Below are 15,801 nucleotides of genomic sequence, written 5' to 3'. Positions count from 1 at the left end.
GGAGCCCCGCGGAACGCCGGAACCCCGGCGCGGCGGAACCTCGTGGCGCGGGCGGGCGGGGCGCGGCGGGACCGTTCGGGTGTGGGACCGCCGTGCCACGTCTGAGCTGCGCCGTCGGGAGCTCCCCGGGTTCGCCGCCGCCGCAGCCGCAGCCATGGTAAGGCCGGGCCGGGGGCCGGAGGGGGTTCGCGGGGGGCTCCGGCGCCTGTCGGAGCGGTGGCGGGGGGAGAACCAGCGGTGTCCGCGGTGCTCGGGCCGAGCAGGCGGGCCCGGCCTCCCGGGCGCGGCACAAGGTTTGTCTCTGCTCACCCGCAGGTCTCGGTCATTAACACGGTGGACACCTCGCACGAGGACATGATCGTAAGTGCCGAGCCGGTGTCCCCTCGCCCTTCGTGCGCGCCGGGATGCGGCTCCCGCGGGGAGGGCGGTGGGGAATTCGGGCAGCGCCGGTTCGCTCCGTGCGGACGCGGCTACCGGGGAGCGGCGCGAAGCTGCGGTTGTCCCGCCCAGGCTCGCTTGCGCCCGTTTCCATGGACCACCACGCGTGCGTGTAGTGAGCGGGACGGAGCAGGGGCAGGTGACACTGCGACCTTTCCTCCGCCCCGCGCGTGTGTGTGCGCCCGGAAACGGCCGCGTACAGCAAGGTCCAGGTGATGTGCAGGAGCGAGGAGCCCGCTCAGGGAAGGAACAAAGTGCCAAACGTAAATACGAGGCGTCGGTGTCCTCACACCCGCTTCATGGATTAACAGGAAAAACCACGTAACTGCTCCGGGCTCTGCAGCCTGTGGCACAGATTTCATGTCTGCCCCTGAAAACACTACGCATCCCTGCTCCGGGTTCCTCAGGTTTCTCCTGTGTGACCTTTGTGTGGTGAAAGCAGCAGCTCCGTGGCTTGCTTGGCTCATCTGGGCTGTTGAACCCGTCCTCTCTGACCCGCTGGGCTGGGACCCACCATGCTGGAAAACCCCATTTGTTCACTATTCTCACCACCATGTCTCGGATGTAGTCAGGTTGTTTAACAGAGCAGCATCGCCCGCGCTGACAGCAGCTTTCCTGTCCCCTGCAGCACGATGCTCAGATGGATTACTATGGCACCCGGTTGGCAACCTGCTCTTCAGACAGATCCGTGAAGATCTTTGATGTTCGGAATGGAGGGCAGATCCTCATCGCGGACCTAAGAGGGTAAAGTGTCGGAAAGGGGAGATTTTAACTGTGGAAGTGCTTCATGTTTTGTCACTTTGCTGTTTGGCAATGTAAGATGAGGGTAAATTCCTCCAAGTTCATAATGACTCTGGTGGTTGTCACTGAACAAAAGACAAAGTCAAGCTCTCCCCAGTAACGTTGTTGGTTGCAGGCATGAAGGTCCCGTGTGGCAGGTTGCCTGGGCTCACCCGATGTATGGAAATATCCTGGCCTCCTGCTCCTACGACAGGAAGGTTATCGTCTGGAAGGAGGAAAATGGCACTTGGGAAAAGACCTATGAGTACACAGGGCATGACTCCTCAGGTATGCGGGGTCTGGAGCTGGGAGTGAGACTGGGGATGTGAGAGGAGTTGGGTGAGACTGGAATAAACCTGTTGGTGTTAAGGAGGAAAGTCTCTGTCAATGGGGATAAATTAGTGGAGAGTCAGTAAATCCGTTCCATGTACACAGGACATTAATGTCAGGTCATGTCACTGGAAAACCTCCAGTCCTGGTTCATCCCTTTTTTGCCTAGGAGTTGTTTTACAAATAAATCAGCTTTCAGATAAACAAGACAGTAAGGTACTGAATTCTTGGGGGAAATCCTCTGTGTGCACTGCAGGGAGAAAGAAAGGAGGATTTTGGCATGCTGTGTTTTGTTGTGCAATGGAGACTGTTTTGTCCAGATGATCGGTCCTTGAGGTACAGATCTAAGAAGCCTCCAGCTTTGTTGTGTTACTGATCTAAATGACGACTGGTCTACTGACTCCAAATACTGCTTCCCAGTCATTTTTTGTTCTGGAGTCAGCAGTGCTCTTTGCTGTTGCAGGGGATAATCAAAGTCTTTAGTCTCTCATTAAGGTGTTCTTTTGGTGTTCTAGTTCTAAAAGGGTGCCAAAAATAAAGCAGTTTTCTGTCATTCAGTAAAATTCATTGACTGGCTTTGCTGAAATTTGGGAATGCCAAGACTCATTCCTAGCTCTCCAAGCTGCTCACTTTCAGTAACTGTAGTCTTAGTGTATTGTGTAGTCAGTTTTAGGTAGTGACCTTGGTGTAATCCTGCTTCTCCCTTCCCAGTGAACTCTGTCTGCTGGGCACCGCATGACTATGGGTTGATCCTGGCCTGTGGGAGCTCCGATGGGGCCATCTCCTTACTGAGCTACACGGGTGATGGGCAGTGGGAAGTCAAAAAGATCAGCAATGCACACACGGTGAGTCTGTCCCTTCGAGCAGCACAGAGCCCTTGGAGCCACGCAGAAATGCTGAGCTGAGGCCTCAAAGAACTGTAGAGTAGATGAATACTGAACTGCAGTGGAATTATGTGAAACAGTTTCCGGAATTGGGATAACTTGTTTTAAATTACTCCAGGGTGGGAAGGTATACAATGTAGTCACTAAAATGAAGGAGAAAACCAAATGTGTGAAGGTTACACTGATAATACCTGTTTATTAAGCATTAGCATTAAATACAGTGCTGGAAGTTACCTTGTAGGAAGTGGCTTTGGTCCTAAGAACATCTGTGCCAACTAACTGTGAATAAACTGGAGCTGGGAAAATGCAGGGCTCATGCTTTTCCCAAAATAGTGGGGATTTTTTCTTAAGCAGAACTTAATAAGCTGATGGCAGCAGCTCTCAATAAGGAGAAATGGGGCTCCAGACAAAAGGTTTCTGCATTCCTGAATCTTGGCAACTGTGTGTGTCTGGTGTCTTTCCAGTTTCTGTCTCTGTGCCCACTGTTTGTATATGCAAGATGATATTTGCACATAGAACAGTTACTTGGTGACCTGAGGGGTTCTGAGTAAGTGCCTTACTGAGACAGGCTATATCTGGATGTCTTGTTCGTCCAGTGTCCATCCAGCATTGTGTAAGACTCCTGCTTTCTTAAGATGGGCTTATTCCCCCCAAGTAGAGAGTATGTGAGGTGTCCACCCCCTCAGCAGCTGTTTTTATGTGTTTGAAGTAAGCAGCTGCTAATAGAGGCATTTTTTCATCAACTAGATTGGCTGTAATGCAGTTAGCTGGGCTCCTGCTGTTGTCCCAGGAAGCCTTATAGAACAACCGTCTGGTCAGAAACCAAACTACATCAAAAGATTTGCATCTGGTGGCTGCGACAACCTTGTCAAGATCTGGAAGTAAGTGCTCTGTTGCCAGGCTTAAGAACTCACAAAACCTGATACTCTTGATAGTCTGCAAGTCCCTGTTGGTATCTCAAGATTTTCAGCATCTCTGTGCTTTCATCTTTGAATTACTGTCTTAGAGAAGTGATTTAAAATTAGAAACAACTTAGTGATGTGCAGTCTCTCACATGGTTACAGCAATTTGTGTCAGCCCTGCTTCATCTTAACTTGGAAAGTGGTTTTCTGATTGTCTTTGATTACTGCTGTCACTTGGGCAATAGCAGATTTCTGTGCGGTAACTGAAGATCAAACACTCTTTGCCTGGGCTGCTTTCTATCCTCTGGAAGGGATTTTGTCTGTTAAAGTCATAGAGCTTTTGGAGGAGAGCGGGGAACACTTGTGCTTTGTATTATCTGGATAAACCTGGCATCTGAAAACCAAAGCCTTCCAGAACAGGAGATGAGAAATGTGATGGCTGCTGCTGCCCTCCTGATTGTGTAGCTGTGTTTTCAGGGAGGAAGATGGCCAGTGGAAAGAAGAGCAGAAGCTGGAGGCTCACAGTGACTGGGTTCGAGATGTAGCCTGGGCTCCATCCATAGGTTTGCCCACAAGCACCATTGCTAGCTGCTCACAGGTGAGGCTTCCCTTGGGGTGACAGAGGTAGGCTCAGTGCCCTTGCTCCCAGTTACTTCACTGGAACATGTCCTCTGAACAATCCTTTGCTATTGTCTGGGTCTGTGCACAAGAACCTTTGGGTTCTCTTTCCTCCCAGACTCGGAAGCCAGTAGAAACATTTATGTTTGTGTGTGTGGCTCTGTACCAAAGACTATCTTTTATTCTGAAAATCATGAGCAGGATGATCTCACATTGAGGAAAACCTTCACACTAACATCATATTTTAATACCTCTGGATCAAAATCACTGAACTTCCAGCTAAATATATTACTTTCTCATAACTGGCATTCTTAATCAGCTCTGATGTCCTCAACCTTCACCTTGGCTGTAGTGTTTGCTGCTAATCATTCTGTAAATGCTTTTTTCCTATCAAGAAGACTACTCAGAAAGCTGCTGCCTTGCTGTCATGTGGCTGGAAAGAAAAATTCATGCTGGGGAAAAAAATCAGCTGGTACATAGATATTTTGTGAGCTCTTCTGGTATTTGCAAGTCATCTTTGGTACGCAGCTTTCTCACCAGAATGCTGTACTCCTATCTTGCCTGTAGCTGTAGTAAGAAACCAGCCCCTTTGTTGAGCAAAAATCCCTGTAGACACATCGGGGGCTCATATTGGAGCTGTGAGTTGGAAGGGTAGCTCCAGGTGCCATCGAGGTGGGGTCTTCTGTGTTGTACCTGGTGGTCCCACCAAGCCGGTCTGCTTCTCTAGGATGGCAGAGTGTTCATCTGGACATGTGATGATGCCTCTGGAAATTCCTGGTCACCAAAGCTGCTGCACAAGTTCAATGATGTTGTCTGGCATGTGAGTTGGTCCATTACTGCCAACATCCTTGCAGTGTCTGGAGGAGACAATAAGGTGAGTAACTCTGCCTTGGCTTGTGCCGTGTTTTCGGAAGAGCTGAGATGAGACAGGCTGTTGTCATGTCTGGTTGAGATGGGACTTCGCTGCAAGGGTGGCATTTTTCCTTTTGATTTACCAAGAGGGGAGGAAGAGCCTGACCTTCAGCAAACCACATGTGCTGCGTTGTTAGTATTGAAATGCAGGCTTCACTCCTTTTGGAAGGGCGCTAACAGCAGAACTCACATACTGTCCCCTTACCATTGGACGATTGCACAGCAGGCAGCAACAAATACCTGATACTTAGATCAACACTGCAGTGCTTGATTTCTGTAGTTGTAGACTGTCACCAAGCCGGTGCTGTGGTGGTTGTGAGGAGCAGACTGTACTTTTAAGGCTGAAACTTCTTCCTGGTCTCATTTTGAGGTGACGCTGTGGAAGGAGTCCGTGGATGGACTGTGGGCATGCATCAGCGATGTCAACAAGGGCCAAGGCGGGGTGTCTGCCGCTGCAGAGGGGCAGCAGAACGAGCAGTGACATTCCAGCTGCCGCACGTGGTCGCTCTGATCCGCAGCGTTTCTTGAACCGGATGAGAACTGATTTTATCTAAACTGGACGTGAACACGGGAAACAATTACCTGATCTTAGGAGCACTCTGTAACTATTCCTGGGAGGCTACAATATGTTGATAATCGGCCTTAATTGACATTCCCTTAAATTTAAGGTAAAGAGCAACGTACTGTGCCTTATACTACTCCTTGATGCTGTGGAAGTTGTACCCTGCTTTTTGGGTTTAGGGATCAGGTTTAAGTGGATGTGGTGTAGTCAGGCTTCAAGTTCCTGGGCAGGAACAGGAGGTAGCTGTCAGAGTGGTGAGGTGCAAACTCCTTTGTGCAGGGGAACGAATAACTCTGTCCCTGCAGAGGCCAGAACTTTGCTTCAGGTAAGGGAAGGGCTGGTGGAGTTCTCAGCGTTGGATGGCAGCGTGCTGGCCAGCCCTGGTGATAGTGAAGTGGTGCTTGATCCTCCTCGAAATAATGTGCTTGGATAGGTGAAAATCTCTGTGCTTTCCTCAAGGTGAAAAGGAGTAGTGGAACGCACATGTCTTGCTTTACAGTGTTCTCAAACTTGGTTATTTAACCAACATCAATAAATCAGACCATAATTGGAAGATTAGGGTTTTTTTAGCCACACTTGTGTACTGTACCTCAGGTTTGTTGTTGAGATACCAAGAGAATAAAGCCCTATTGGTTAAGGCTGGGTGTGCTGTATTCATTAAGCTGGCTGTGGTCTGCCCCTGCGCAAGCCCTGGTGACAGTGTGCTCGGTACTGGCTGTGCCAGGCTGGGGCAGTGTCAGTCTCTAGCGCGACGATGCTGCGTACAGTGTAAGAAAACCCAAAGCTTTCAGTTAAACTTGGTGCCATTGCACGCCGCGGGTCCATCCTTGCCACCCCCAGGTCCCCAGCACTTGTGCAGGGATGACACCAGGTGGCAGCAAATGACCAGCGTGGGGAGATGCTGCAGCACCCATGTTCCTGTGTTCAGAGCTGGGTGCACTCCGGGTCAGATTATCTCCTTCCATAACATGTCCAGACTTTGAAGTTTAAGGGCAAGCCACCCCTGAAAGGAGTTCAATCATTAACTTGTTTTGCAAGAGCTTTGATCTGGCCTGCAAGCAAACCCCGCTCTGCAGCTGCGCACACTTGTCACCAGCTCACAAAGGCTGTTTCTGACCTCTGGCTCAGGGCAAGGATAATGTGAGGGATCTGAAAGGAGAAAACTTGGGGGCGCTGGGCCAGAGCAGCATTGCCAGGAGCAGTGTCAGTGCCTCCACCCTGTACCTGGGGGGCTGGAGGAGATGGAGGTGATGTATGTGGGGTCCCGCGTCCCTCCAGAGAAGGGCAGTCAGACCTTCCATCCCACAGAGCTCAGCGGAACCCATGCAGCATCCTCCTCTCAATAGACCTCTGCAGCACCCACTCCCTTGCGAGCATCTCCCATCCACACAAGCAGAGTGCTGTGGCCAGGAGGGCTCCTGCTCATCTCCCAGCGGAGCTGGAGAGCCGCAACCCTGGGCTGGGTTAGTGGGACATGTGCCTGGCCGCGGGCTACTTCAAACTGTGACCTGTCCTCCTGCTTGGTGTGGGGTGCAGCTGTGTTTGCAGCCGAGAGGCGGCTCTGGGTGGAGGCTTGCGGTGCTGGCACAGAGCACATGGGATCAACAGCCTCTTCCTGTTGTGCAACCGCAGCGCAGCCCACGTAGGAATTTTTGGGAGATTTGTCAGGGCTTTTGTGTTTCCAGATAATATTTGTTTGCTTGTTCAGGTCTTGCTTTCACAAGAGAAGGATTTAAATAGCACAGGCTCAGAGGGGACACGGAGCTTGGCTGGTCTTCCCTGAAGAGCTGCGTCCCACTTGGGGGATCCCCGTGCCTGCCCCAGCTCCGCTCCTGGCCCCGTTGCCTCCGGAGCTGGGCTTCTGGCACAAACATGATTTATGGCTTCACTGCAGCCAGCTCCTGTCCTGCCCTGAGGTGACAGCTCAGCAGGGGCCTGCTCATCCATGCTGTGGGCTTTGGGCACAGAGCCCCTGCCCCAGGGGCAGCTGAGCTCACCCCGCTTGTGTGCAGGACCCACGTAGGCTCTGGGCTGAGGTTCTGCCAGGCTAGGCTGAGACATGAGCTCCCCTGTGCTCCGAAGCCGCCTCCACTGCCACTTCCCCCTTCCCTGCTCCCCAGCTCCAGCGTGGTCCTGTCCTGGTTGATCCTGGGGTGCACAGGGGCAGCGGAGCTGTGTTCTCTAACCAGCGCCTTCTGGACAAACCCACATTTACTTGATCTCAGGTGGTTTGGCTGGTGGGGGGTGCTCTCCTGACCCCTGATGTGCCAGGGGTGCACCGGCAAAAGGCCTTCAGCTCAGGAGAGGAGTCCAGTGTGGGGTGGAAGTGAACAGGGAGGGAACAACCACCCGCAAACCCCTCTGCATTGCCAGGCTGTTGTCCCAGCTCATCCCAGGGCCTTCCCACTGGAATCTGGGCACGGGAACCCAGTGCTTGTTCCTGGACCTCACTGCAGCCATGGGACGCAGCTCCCCATGGATTTGCCTTTGGTGCCAGCCAATGGAGCAGCTCAGGGGCAGCTCCAGCTCTCCTGGGTGCCATCCCATGCCCAACCCTTTGTCCTGTGGACCAGAGGAGACTGGTGTGTGATGGACCACCCCGGGCTGGCAGGCGGAGTGTGCAGGGAGCCAGCTCTGGGACCGGGCATTGAAACCCCCATGGGACCATGGCCACGTCCGCAGGGCTCGCACAGGGAGCCAAGGGGAAGGGGAGCTGGCATGAGGAGTCCTCCTCCCTCCAAAGCTGTGGTTTCATTGGAGGGTTTTGGAGGACATGGTGGTTCCATGAGCTTTCCCGATGGGAAAAGCCTCCCGGCGCCACTGGGTTGGTTTCTGCGGTGGCTCCTTGTGCTCCGTGTCTCATTATGGGTGAGTTGGTGTTCTGGGTATTTTTAGATGCCACTCGGCACGGCACAACTGCTTGGGACAGCATAATTAAAGTGTCTGTGCTGGCAGTGGGATGGTGCCAAGCTGGAGCTCTCAGCTTGAAATCTTCCTGCAGAGGGATGAACAATGCTGGTGCTCCATCCCGGTGTCCCAGTGAGGACACGGCCGCACCAGGAGGGACAGGGTTCCTCTGGATACCCGCTGAGAGTGGTGCAGGGGCTCAGAGAGCACAGCCAGGGAAGGTTCCAATGGTTTCGTTTCCTTTGAGACTCCTTGTGCTGCTGCTCTCCATGAAGGTAGGAGTTATAGACCCTCTGGACTGGCACTATGGGGACCAGTGCATCAAGGCTTCTCCTGCTGCATCCTCTGTGCTCTTGGTGCATCCAAGGTGCATCCATCCTCCATCCCCATGGCAGGAGTCCCTCATTCCAGGGCCTGACCATGCCTCAACAGGTTGGGTAGAGCCTGCCTGAGCCAGCGAAGAGCGTTTCCCTTCAGGCTGAGAGATAAACCTAAAAATAACCTCGTTATCTTCCACTTGATCCAAGTCAACATCAGCCCCAGCTATTAATAGCTGCGTGTGTCTGGGTGGATCGATGCCTGGAGGAGGCCTCCCATGCAGGCTGTGAGGGCAATCGCAGGGATGGGGTCACTGTCCCCAAGGGGGCCTGGCCCTGCAGCACAGGGGGCTCTGCTCTGGGCTGCAAAGTGGCTCCTTTGCTGTGGCTGTGGGGCTGGGCTGTGCCCCAGGGGAGCTCTGTGCTGGGGGATGAGGACCTCCTGTCCCGCTGCAGAGCAGGTCCCAGAAGCAGCCTGGGATGAACTGAATGAACCTTGCGCCATGTACCCTCACTGCAGTATCCCAGGGGCTGCTGCAGGGCCCTACCTGGTCCCCTGCTGGCCTGGGTGTCACGCAGTGCTGGCACACCCCGCGCTGACACCCCGTGTGCTGACGTGCCTTGTGCTGACACCCATGCACTGACCTGCCCTGTCCTAACACCCCATGTGCTGACACCCATGCACTGACCTGCCCTAACACCCCATGTGCTGACACCCATGCGCTGACACCCATGCACTGACCTGCCTTGTCCTAACACCCCATGTGCTGACACCCATGCACTGACCTGCCCTAACACCCCATGTGCTGACACCCATGCGCTGACACCCATGCACTGACCTGCCTTGTGCTGACACTGCACGTGCTGACACGCCGTGCACTGCACGCTGTCCTGACACCGGCGGGGCAGGGGGTCAGGGCAGCCGGCGCCGTGCCAGCGGCTGTGCCGCCTGTAGTGCGCTTGGAAACTGGTGCTGCAGGCCAGGGGTGAGCCCCAGCCTGGGGCTGTTTCAGGGCTGGGGCGGCAGCAGCCCCATGCAGCAGGGCTGGGGCTGCGCTGGGTTTGCAGCAAGGGCAGGGCAGGGAGCCCACGGCATCCCCGGAGCCTCGGCCTGGCCCCGCCAGCGCCTGCGCTCACATCTTGGGCATTGGAATTAGCACCGACATCAAAGGAGAGCAGGAGAAAGAGAGGCAGAGGCTTTGTTTACTTGAATCAAAAATAATTTGTGGCGATGCATCTTCTTCCAAGGCAAACAGAGCCGGAGCCTCCCTGCGCTAATTTGGGAACTTGAATGGGAGTTAAATAAAGACATGGACCTCTGACAGGGAAACGACCCATCGCTGGTGCTAAAATAGAGCTGTGGAGGCCAGACAGCGAGAGCCTGAGGTGCTGGGGAAGGGCAGGAGGTGGATGCAGCACAGGGCTGGTAACGTCCCCTGTGCTGAGCCCTGTGCTGCAGCCCAGGCCAGAGCCCGGCAGCGGGGCAGGGCTGGGTGCCTGCGCGGGGGTTTGTGTCCCTTGTGTTCTGGGGTGTTCTACGTAAGTGTGCATCTGTCTGCTCTGCCTCAGACCTCTGCTGGGGACCCCAATGGGCCATCGCATGAGACATAGCCCCCCAGGAGCCAAAGTGCTTGACCAGGACTGCAGGAGATGAAGCATCACCCCATGTCACCCATCCCTCACAGCACCCCGAATGACCGGCCCTGTTCCCAGCATGGGCACTGGCACTGGAACCGTGTCACCAGGGATGGGGTGCTGCGGGTTTGCCGGGATGCTCCGGTGCAGCTCTGGGAGCATCCTCCATCAGGGAGGACTCTGCTGGGCCCACCTGTGTTCTGTGCGGGGCACAGGCCCATCACAGGCGGGGGCATTGCTTGGCAGTATTTTTAGCCAGCAAAGCCTGAAATGATCTGAAATTGGAGTGCAGGGAGCACGGTGCTGGAGCTCAGGACTGCAGGGAGCACGGTGCTGGAGCTCAGGACCGCAGAGAGCACGGTGCTGGAGCTCAGGACCGCAGGGAGCACGGTGCTGGAGCTCAGGACCGCAGGGAGCACGGTGCTGGAGCTCAGGACCGCAGGGAGCACGGTGCTGGAGCTCAGGACCGCAGGGGCCGAGCTGCCCAGGATGAGCGTTCAGCTGGAGCTGCTGGAGCAAATACCAAGGAAAACAAGTGCAAGTGCAAACTCCAAAGCAAACAAAGCCACCCACAGCCTGAAGGCTGCAGCTCTGCTCCTGACGGTGCTGCTGGCCCTGGAGGGCCGGCATGGGTCTTGTACCAAAGAAAGCCTCTGCATCTGTCTGTGCCAGGTGCTTAAACAACGAGGTAGAAAGTGTGCGCAGTGCAAGGAGACTAAGCCAGGGTTTCTCTTTGGTGAGATGCCGAAGGGGAGGGCTTCAGCAGCACCAGTGCAGGCTCCAGTGCTTCCCCGGCCACCTGGAATGCTCACCTGGTGGATGTAGGCTGATACTGTCCTTAGTGACACAGCACAGGGAGGTTTCCCCTAAGGGTGATCCTTTAACTGAGAATGTGGGCTGAAGAGAGACCCTCCACCAAGTGCAGGTAATTGCTAACAGCTGTGAGGTGCCAGCCCTGATGCAGGGAGGAAGGGGGCCAGAATGCTTCAGCATTCCCTTCCTATCCAGGTAAATTGGCAGCACTTCAAAAGGAAATAAAAGAGGATATTAAGGAAGATTCTGGCTCTGCTCTTGGAGAGCCTCTTGAAAGCTGCCTGCCTGCCCTATGCTCAGCATGGCCGTGCATTGCTGTGGCTCTTTGTGGTGCAGAAGCTTCTCCATGGGGTCTCCAGATCACCCTCTGGCATTGGAAGGGCGGAGGAAGCCACAGGCTGGCGCTGGGGGGGCTCTGAGGACCCTGGTGGGAGAGGGTCCTACAGCCTCATGAGCTGCTAGAGACCCAGAGCCTGTGCCTGGAGCAGGGGTAACACACAGCCAGGCTTTCCCTGGGATGGATCCTGGTGAGATCCTGGCATAGGTGTTTGGGGACGGCCAAGCCACCTGCCCTGTTAGGGCTCCCTGCATTGTGCTGGGGTGTCCGCTCCTGTTTTCGTTTGCTTTGCTCATTTACTGCATTGTTATTTTGTTCTGAAAGAGCTTTAAGAGGTTGCTTTGGATGCAACCCGCTGGGAGGAAGCAGGGCCACCCCTTTGCTCTCCCCGGCTTAAGGACTTTCTTTCCCCCGTTTATGTGAGCGCTTGGATAGCCTTATAATTTGTTTTTGCCACAGGGTTGTTTTCATGATGAAATGGAAATATTTCCCACGGGTGCTGTAAAATGCAGCGCTGAGTAAGGAGGCTGAGAACGGCCCCGCTGAGCAGCCGGGTGCCGCAGCCCTGTGCTGGGCAGGGAGTGCACACTCCGGAGGGACACGGTGGTCCACGGGGAATCCTTCTGGTGGTTAACCCTCCCCACGCCACAGCACATGGCTGTGCGGCATTTAGGGCAGAGATGTCCCCTCTCCTGCTGTGAGCCTTGTTGATGGGGTGAGAACACAGGGAATTGCATGGGACCATTGCTCATGGCATGGAGCACACATGCTCCGGGGCAGTGGCAGCAAGGCGGGGGGGATGAAGCCCCTGGTATCCCCCTCGTGCTGGGAAGGAGAAAGCCTGGAGGTGATGAGCAGGATGAAGTCAAAGGGACACAGCTCTGTAGCTGAGTCTGCCAAGACCGAGCCTCTCTCTCCATGGGGCTGCCTCCATGGGGGCTGGATGTGTCCAGGTAGGATGTGACTGCTGGCTGGTACCCATTGGCAGTGCTGCTGCTAGGGGAAGCTCTCCTGGTAACATCCCTCTCCGTGTGAACCAATTGCCCTGTTAGCAGTGAAGTTCAGCCCCGCTCACCCTCTTGACTCATCATCTTCCCTTTCATCTTCTCTCAGATGTAGCTTATTATGCAGGGCTATAAATAGGGTTTGTTCCTGATCACATGTGCCTGGCTATTACGGTTCCTTGCCCATCATGACGTAAGCAGGGGTGTGTGGGGCTGCAGTGCGCCTGTGGGGATGGGGAAGGGGGGGCTTCTCTGGGGCTACCACCTCCTTTCATTTCTGATGGCAACAGACTGCAGGTGCCTCTGACTAAATCTCATTGCAGATCTCTTTCTGCTGCTCACCAGCATCCCTTGTGTCCTCCTAGTGCTGACCCCAAGATCCCACTGCCATGTGCCACTGACCAGCTCCTGCTGTCCTGGGGATGGGGATCAGAACCATCCAGGCCGTGACCTTGCTCCACTGTGTGAGTGGCACATCCCTGTCCCTGGGCATGCGGATGATGCAACCACTTAGCATCCTGCACTTTGGTTGCGTCTCAGCAGGATCAAACCTATTTCCTGAGTGCAGCTTCAGAGCCTTGTAAGTGTGACAGGGATGACAGGGCTGTCCCCAGACCACCACAGGAGATTTATTCCCTGTGCAGGTGCTGTCATGCTGCAATCAAATGCCCCTGCAGCCAGCTCTGGTGAGGAGGTGCTGGGCAGGCTGCCCTGGCACAGCCATGCTCCTGGGGGTGGTGGCACATCACTCAAAGGGTTTGATATAAATAGAGGAGAGGCTGAAACCGAAAGCTGAATCGTGTGTGTGCAGTGCGAGATGGGAGCAGGTAAACAGAGGTGGCTGCTGCACCTGCCAAATGGGTCCCTCCTCAGTGACCTGAGTGTCCCATAAGCGTGGCCCAGTGACATGGATACGCCCAGTGACATGGATACCCCCAGTGTGGCTGCAGGCTGAGGAGAGGGATGAAGGTGCTGGCAGAGCCCGCAGCCCTGCTGGGATGGCAGCCAGAGTCAGCAGGGATGATGGGGACCTTCAGCATCCTCCTCCTCCATCTAAACACACCCCTGGGAAGTTAAGAACATGGAAAATCCTGACAGGGATTGAGCTGAGCCCAGCCGTGAGCCTGGTGGTGCCAAGGATGCTCCCTGGGGCAGTGGGATCTGCAGATTTGGGGCTGGGGGCTGGTGATGCAGCTCCTACTTCTGGAGCACAGCCAAGTCCGTGTGGAACTGGGAATCACTCTCAGCTGGGGGCTGGTGAGGTTACCCTGCAAATGGAAGTCAAGTATTTGCAGCATTCACATTAGCACTGTCGCCTCCTGGGCTGGGAAGGCTCCGGCACCAGCTCCATGTGGCAAGCTGGTGGCTCTGGTCCTGACCTGGCTGGCCTCTGCACTTGAGGGACACCAGTTCCCTGTGTGTTTTCAGTGCCAGGCCGCACTGGGTGAAGGTGCTGGCATGCACTGCCAGCGTGTTAAGGCCAGGAAGAATGATCTCTATTAAGTGGATCTGCCCCATAATAGGGACTATTGTGACTCTCACATTCCCCAGTCACCATTTGGGTGGTTAATTACCCTTGTTTTGAGTAAACAGATAATTGTGCTTTATTGAAGGGTGGATGTTGAAGAGACAAAAGATAGAAGAGACAGGGATACCGGTTCTGCTTCCCTCATTGGCAAGGGCTCCTCCTGGCCCTGCCATACAGGATGAAGAGGGATGGCTGGTGCCAAGTCTCTTGCGTGGAGCTGCATCTCCAGACCATGGGTTACTGCTGCAGCTCTGCCCTCAGAATCCTCCAGCACTCCAAGGAGCCTGTGTCCCTGGATCCGGGGTCATTTCTGATGAGCTGACTTGGTGAATAAGGAATTGATCCCTCGCCAGCAGGGCTGGCGTCACTGGCTGCTGTGAGAAAAATGTGACAGGAACAGCCAGTGTTTGTTAAGGAGCTGGCACTGGAAGGAAAGCGCCCTGGTGAGAGCCCTGGGGAAGCAGTTGGGACCAGGGAGCCTGGGTTTCCCAGGAGATTAGGCAGCAGGATCTGGGCAGCCTCAAACTGGTGGAAGCAGAAAACTTTATTTCCCTGATTACTGCTGGGCTGTGGTTTCAGTTTCCCTTTGCATCGGTGGGCAGAGACTTAATGGTTTTAACATGAGGGCTGAGGTGTTGGAAACTACTCCAGTGATAAGGAGCCCATCAGGGCAGAGATGTGTGAGCTCATGCTGTGATGCCCCCAGGTCTCCATTTCCGAAGCTCTCGGTGGTGAGAGAGGCAGGAAAATGACAGAAACACAAGCCCACACTTTGAAGAACTTCTCTGTTCACCTAAAATAAGAGGGGGGGAAAGAGCCTGAGGACGTTCCCCATCTTCCCAGGGGCAGTCTGCAGACTGCTGCCCAAGCAGAGGTGTGGGATTTGGGACCCTGGAGGAGGGTGAAGAAGCCTCTCCTGGGTGGGTACGTGCATATCCCGCGGTGCAGCCTGCCTCTGCCTGCGATGCTGATCGGCTGCAGCTCTCCCACATGGCAGCAGGCATAGCAGGTATGAGCTCTGCCCTGGGGCTCCTCCAAGGAAACGTGACCCTCACTGAGCAGCGGGGAGTGTGTCCCCGCGGGGTGATGGAGGTAGCGGGTACTTGCAGAGGTGCTGCACAGGGTTCACGAGGCAGCATGAGGGTTCCTGTCACCCCTGTGAGGATGGGAAACTCAGCATGAGCCTGGTCAGCTGCTGGGCTTCTGTGTCCCCATGGCACAGCGCCAGCCACCGAGATGAGGGAACCGAAACGCTGCGGCCAGGAGGATTTTGCAGGCTCCTTCATTAACCTTGGCCCAGATACCACTTTGGTTTAATAATCCCTACCCAGATTGCCCAGATCAGGGCAGTATTTGCCTCATCTTTGAGATGAGAGAAAATCATCAGGGATGTTTGTCCAGCTCTGTGACTCCACTGGCAGATCTGCCCTGGGAAGGGGGGAGCAGCCTTTGCTCCATGTCGGACACAGCTCATGTTCCCATCTCTAGCACGGCTGCGTGCCAGCCCGCCCTGCTCGGGATCAGCCCACCACATCCTGGATGTGAGGCCAGTGACAGCCGCTGGCAGGCCTGGCCTTATGCGGTGTTTACTTTTTAAGCAGCTCAATGCAAATAAACTGAACAGCTTCCTCGGGATGCTTTAACTGTTTCATTATTGCTGCCGAGGAACTGAGGATGAGTTAGTGTGGAGCTCACAGCCTCTGTGCAGCTGCGGCTGTTTGCACTGGATGAGGCTTTGGTCCTTCTCCTTAATCCTGGGTTTGGTTACTGAGCCCTCACTAATAAGTGCTTTATGCTGGGCTCATGTATAATCTGCAGCAGAGCTCTGTTACTC

At 54.8% G+C, this 15,801-nt stretch overlaps 1 protein-coding gene across 1 annotated transcript; it reads left to right on the top strand.

The window, feature by feature from the left end:
• The first annotated feature begins 144 nt into the window (after window positions 1-144).
• SEC13 (SEC13 homolog, nuclear pore and COPII coat complex component) lies at window positions 145-6,063 on the top strand. The gene is made up of 9 exons (XM_057417573.1): window positions 145-157; window positions 316-360; window positions 1,067-1,182; window positions 1,355-1,506; window positions 2,260-2,393; window positions 3,180-3,313; window positions 3,812-3,932; window positions 4,680-4,826; window positions 5,235-6,063. Exons 1-9 carry the CDS (start codon window positions 155-157, stop codon window positions 5,343-5,345), a joined length of 963 nt encoding a protein of 320 aa, XP_057273556.1. The 5' UTR covers window positions 145-154; the 3' UTR covers window positions 5,346-6,063.
• The last annotated feature ends 9,738 nt before the right edge of the window (window positions 6,064-15,801 follow it).

This window comes from Pezoporus wallicus, unplaced genomic scaffold (assembly GCF_028554395.1).
Source record: "Pezoporus wallicus isolate ANWC-B61680 ecotype Strahan unplaced genomic scaffold, APGP_CSIRO_Pwel_v1 contig_8542, whole genome shotgun sequence".
NCBI classification, from domain to species: domain Eukaryota; kingdom Metazoa; phylum Chordata; class Aves; order Psittaciformes; family Psittacidae; genus Pezoporus; species Pezoporus wallicus.
This window is presented reverse-complemented; position numbering and strand designations above follow the sequence as displayed.

Bases quoted from the DNA above. Each gene is read 5' to 3' on its own strand.
- SEC13 (XM_057417573.1), top strand. The intron at 1,183-1,354 runs GTAAAGTGTCGG...TGTTGGTTGCAG, and splicing joins CTCATCGCGGACCTAAGAGG to GCATGAAGGTCCCGTGTGGC. The intron at 3,933-4,679 runs GTGAGGCTTCCC...CTGCTTCTCTAG, and splicing joins CCATTGCTAGCTGCTCACAG to GATGGCAGAGTGTTCATCTG.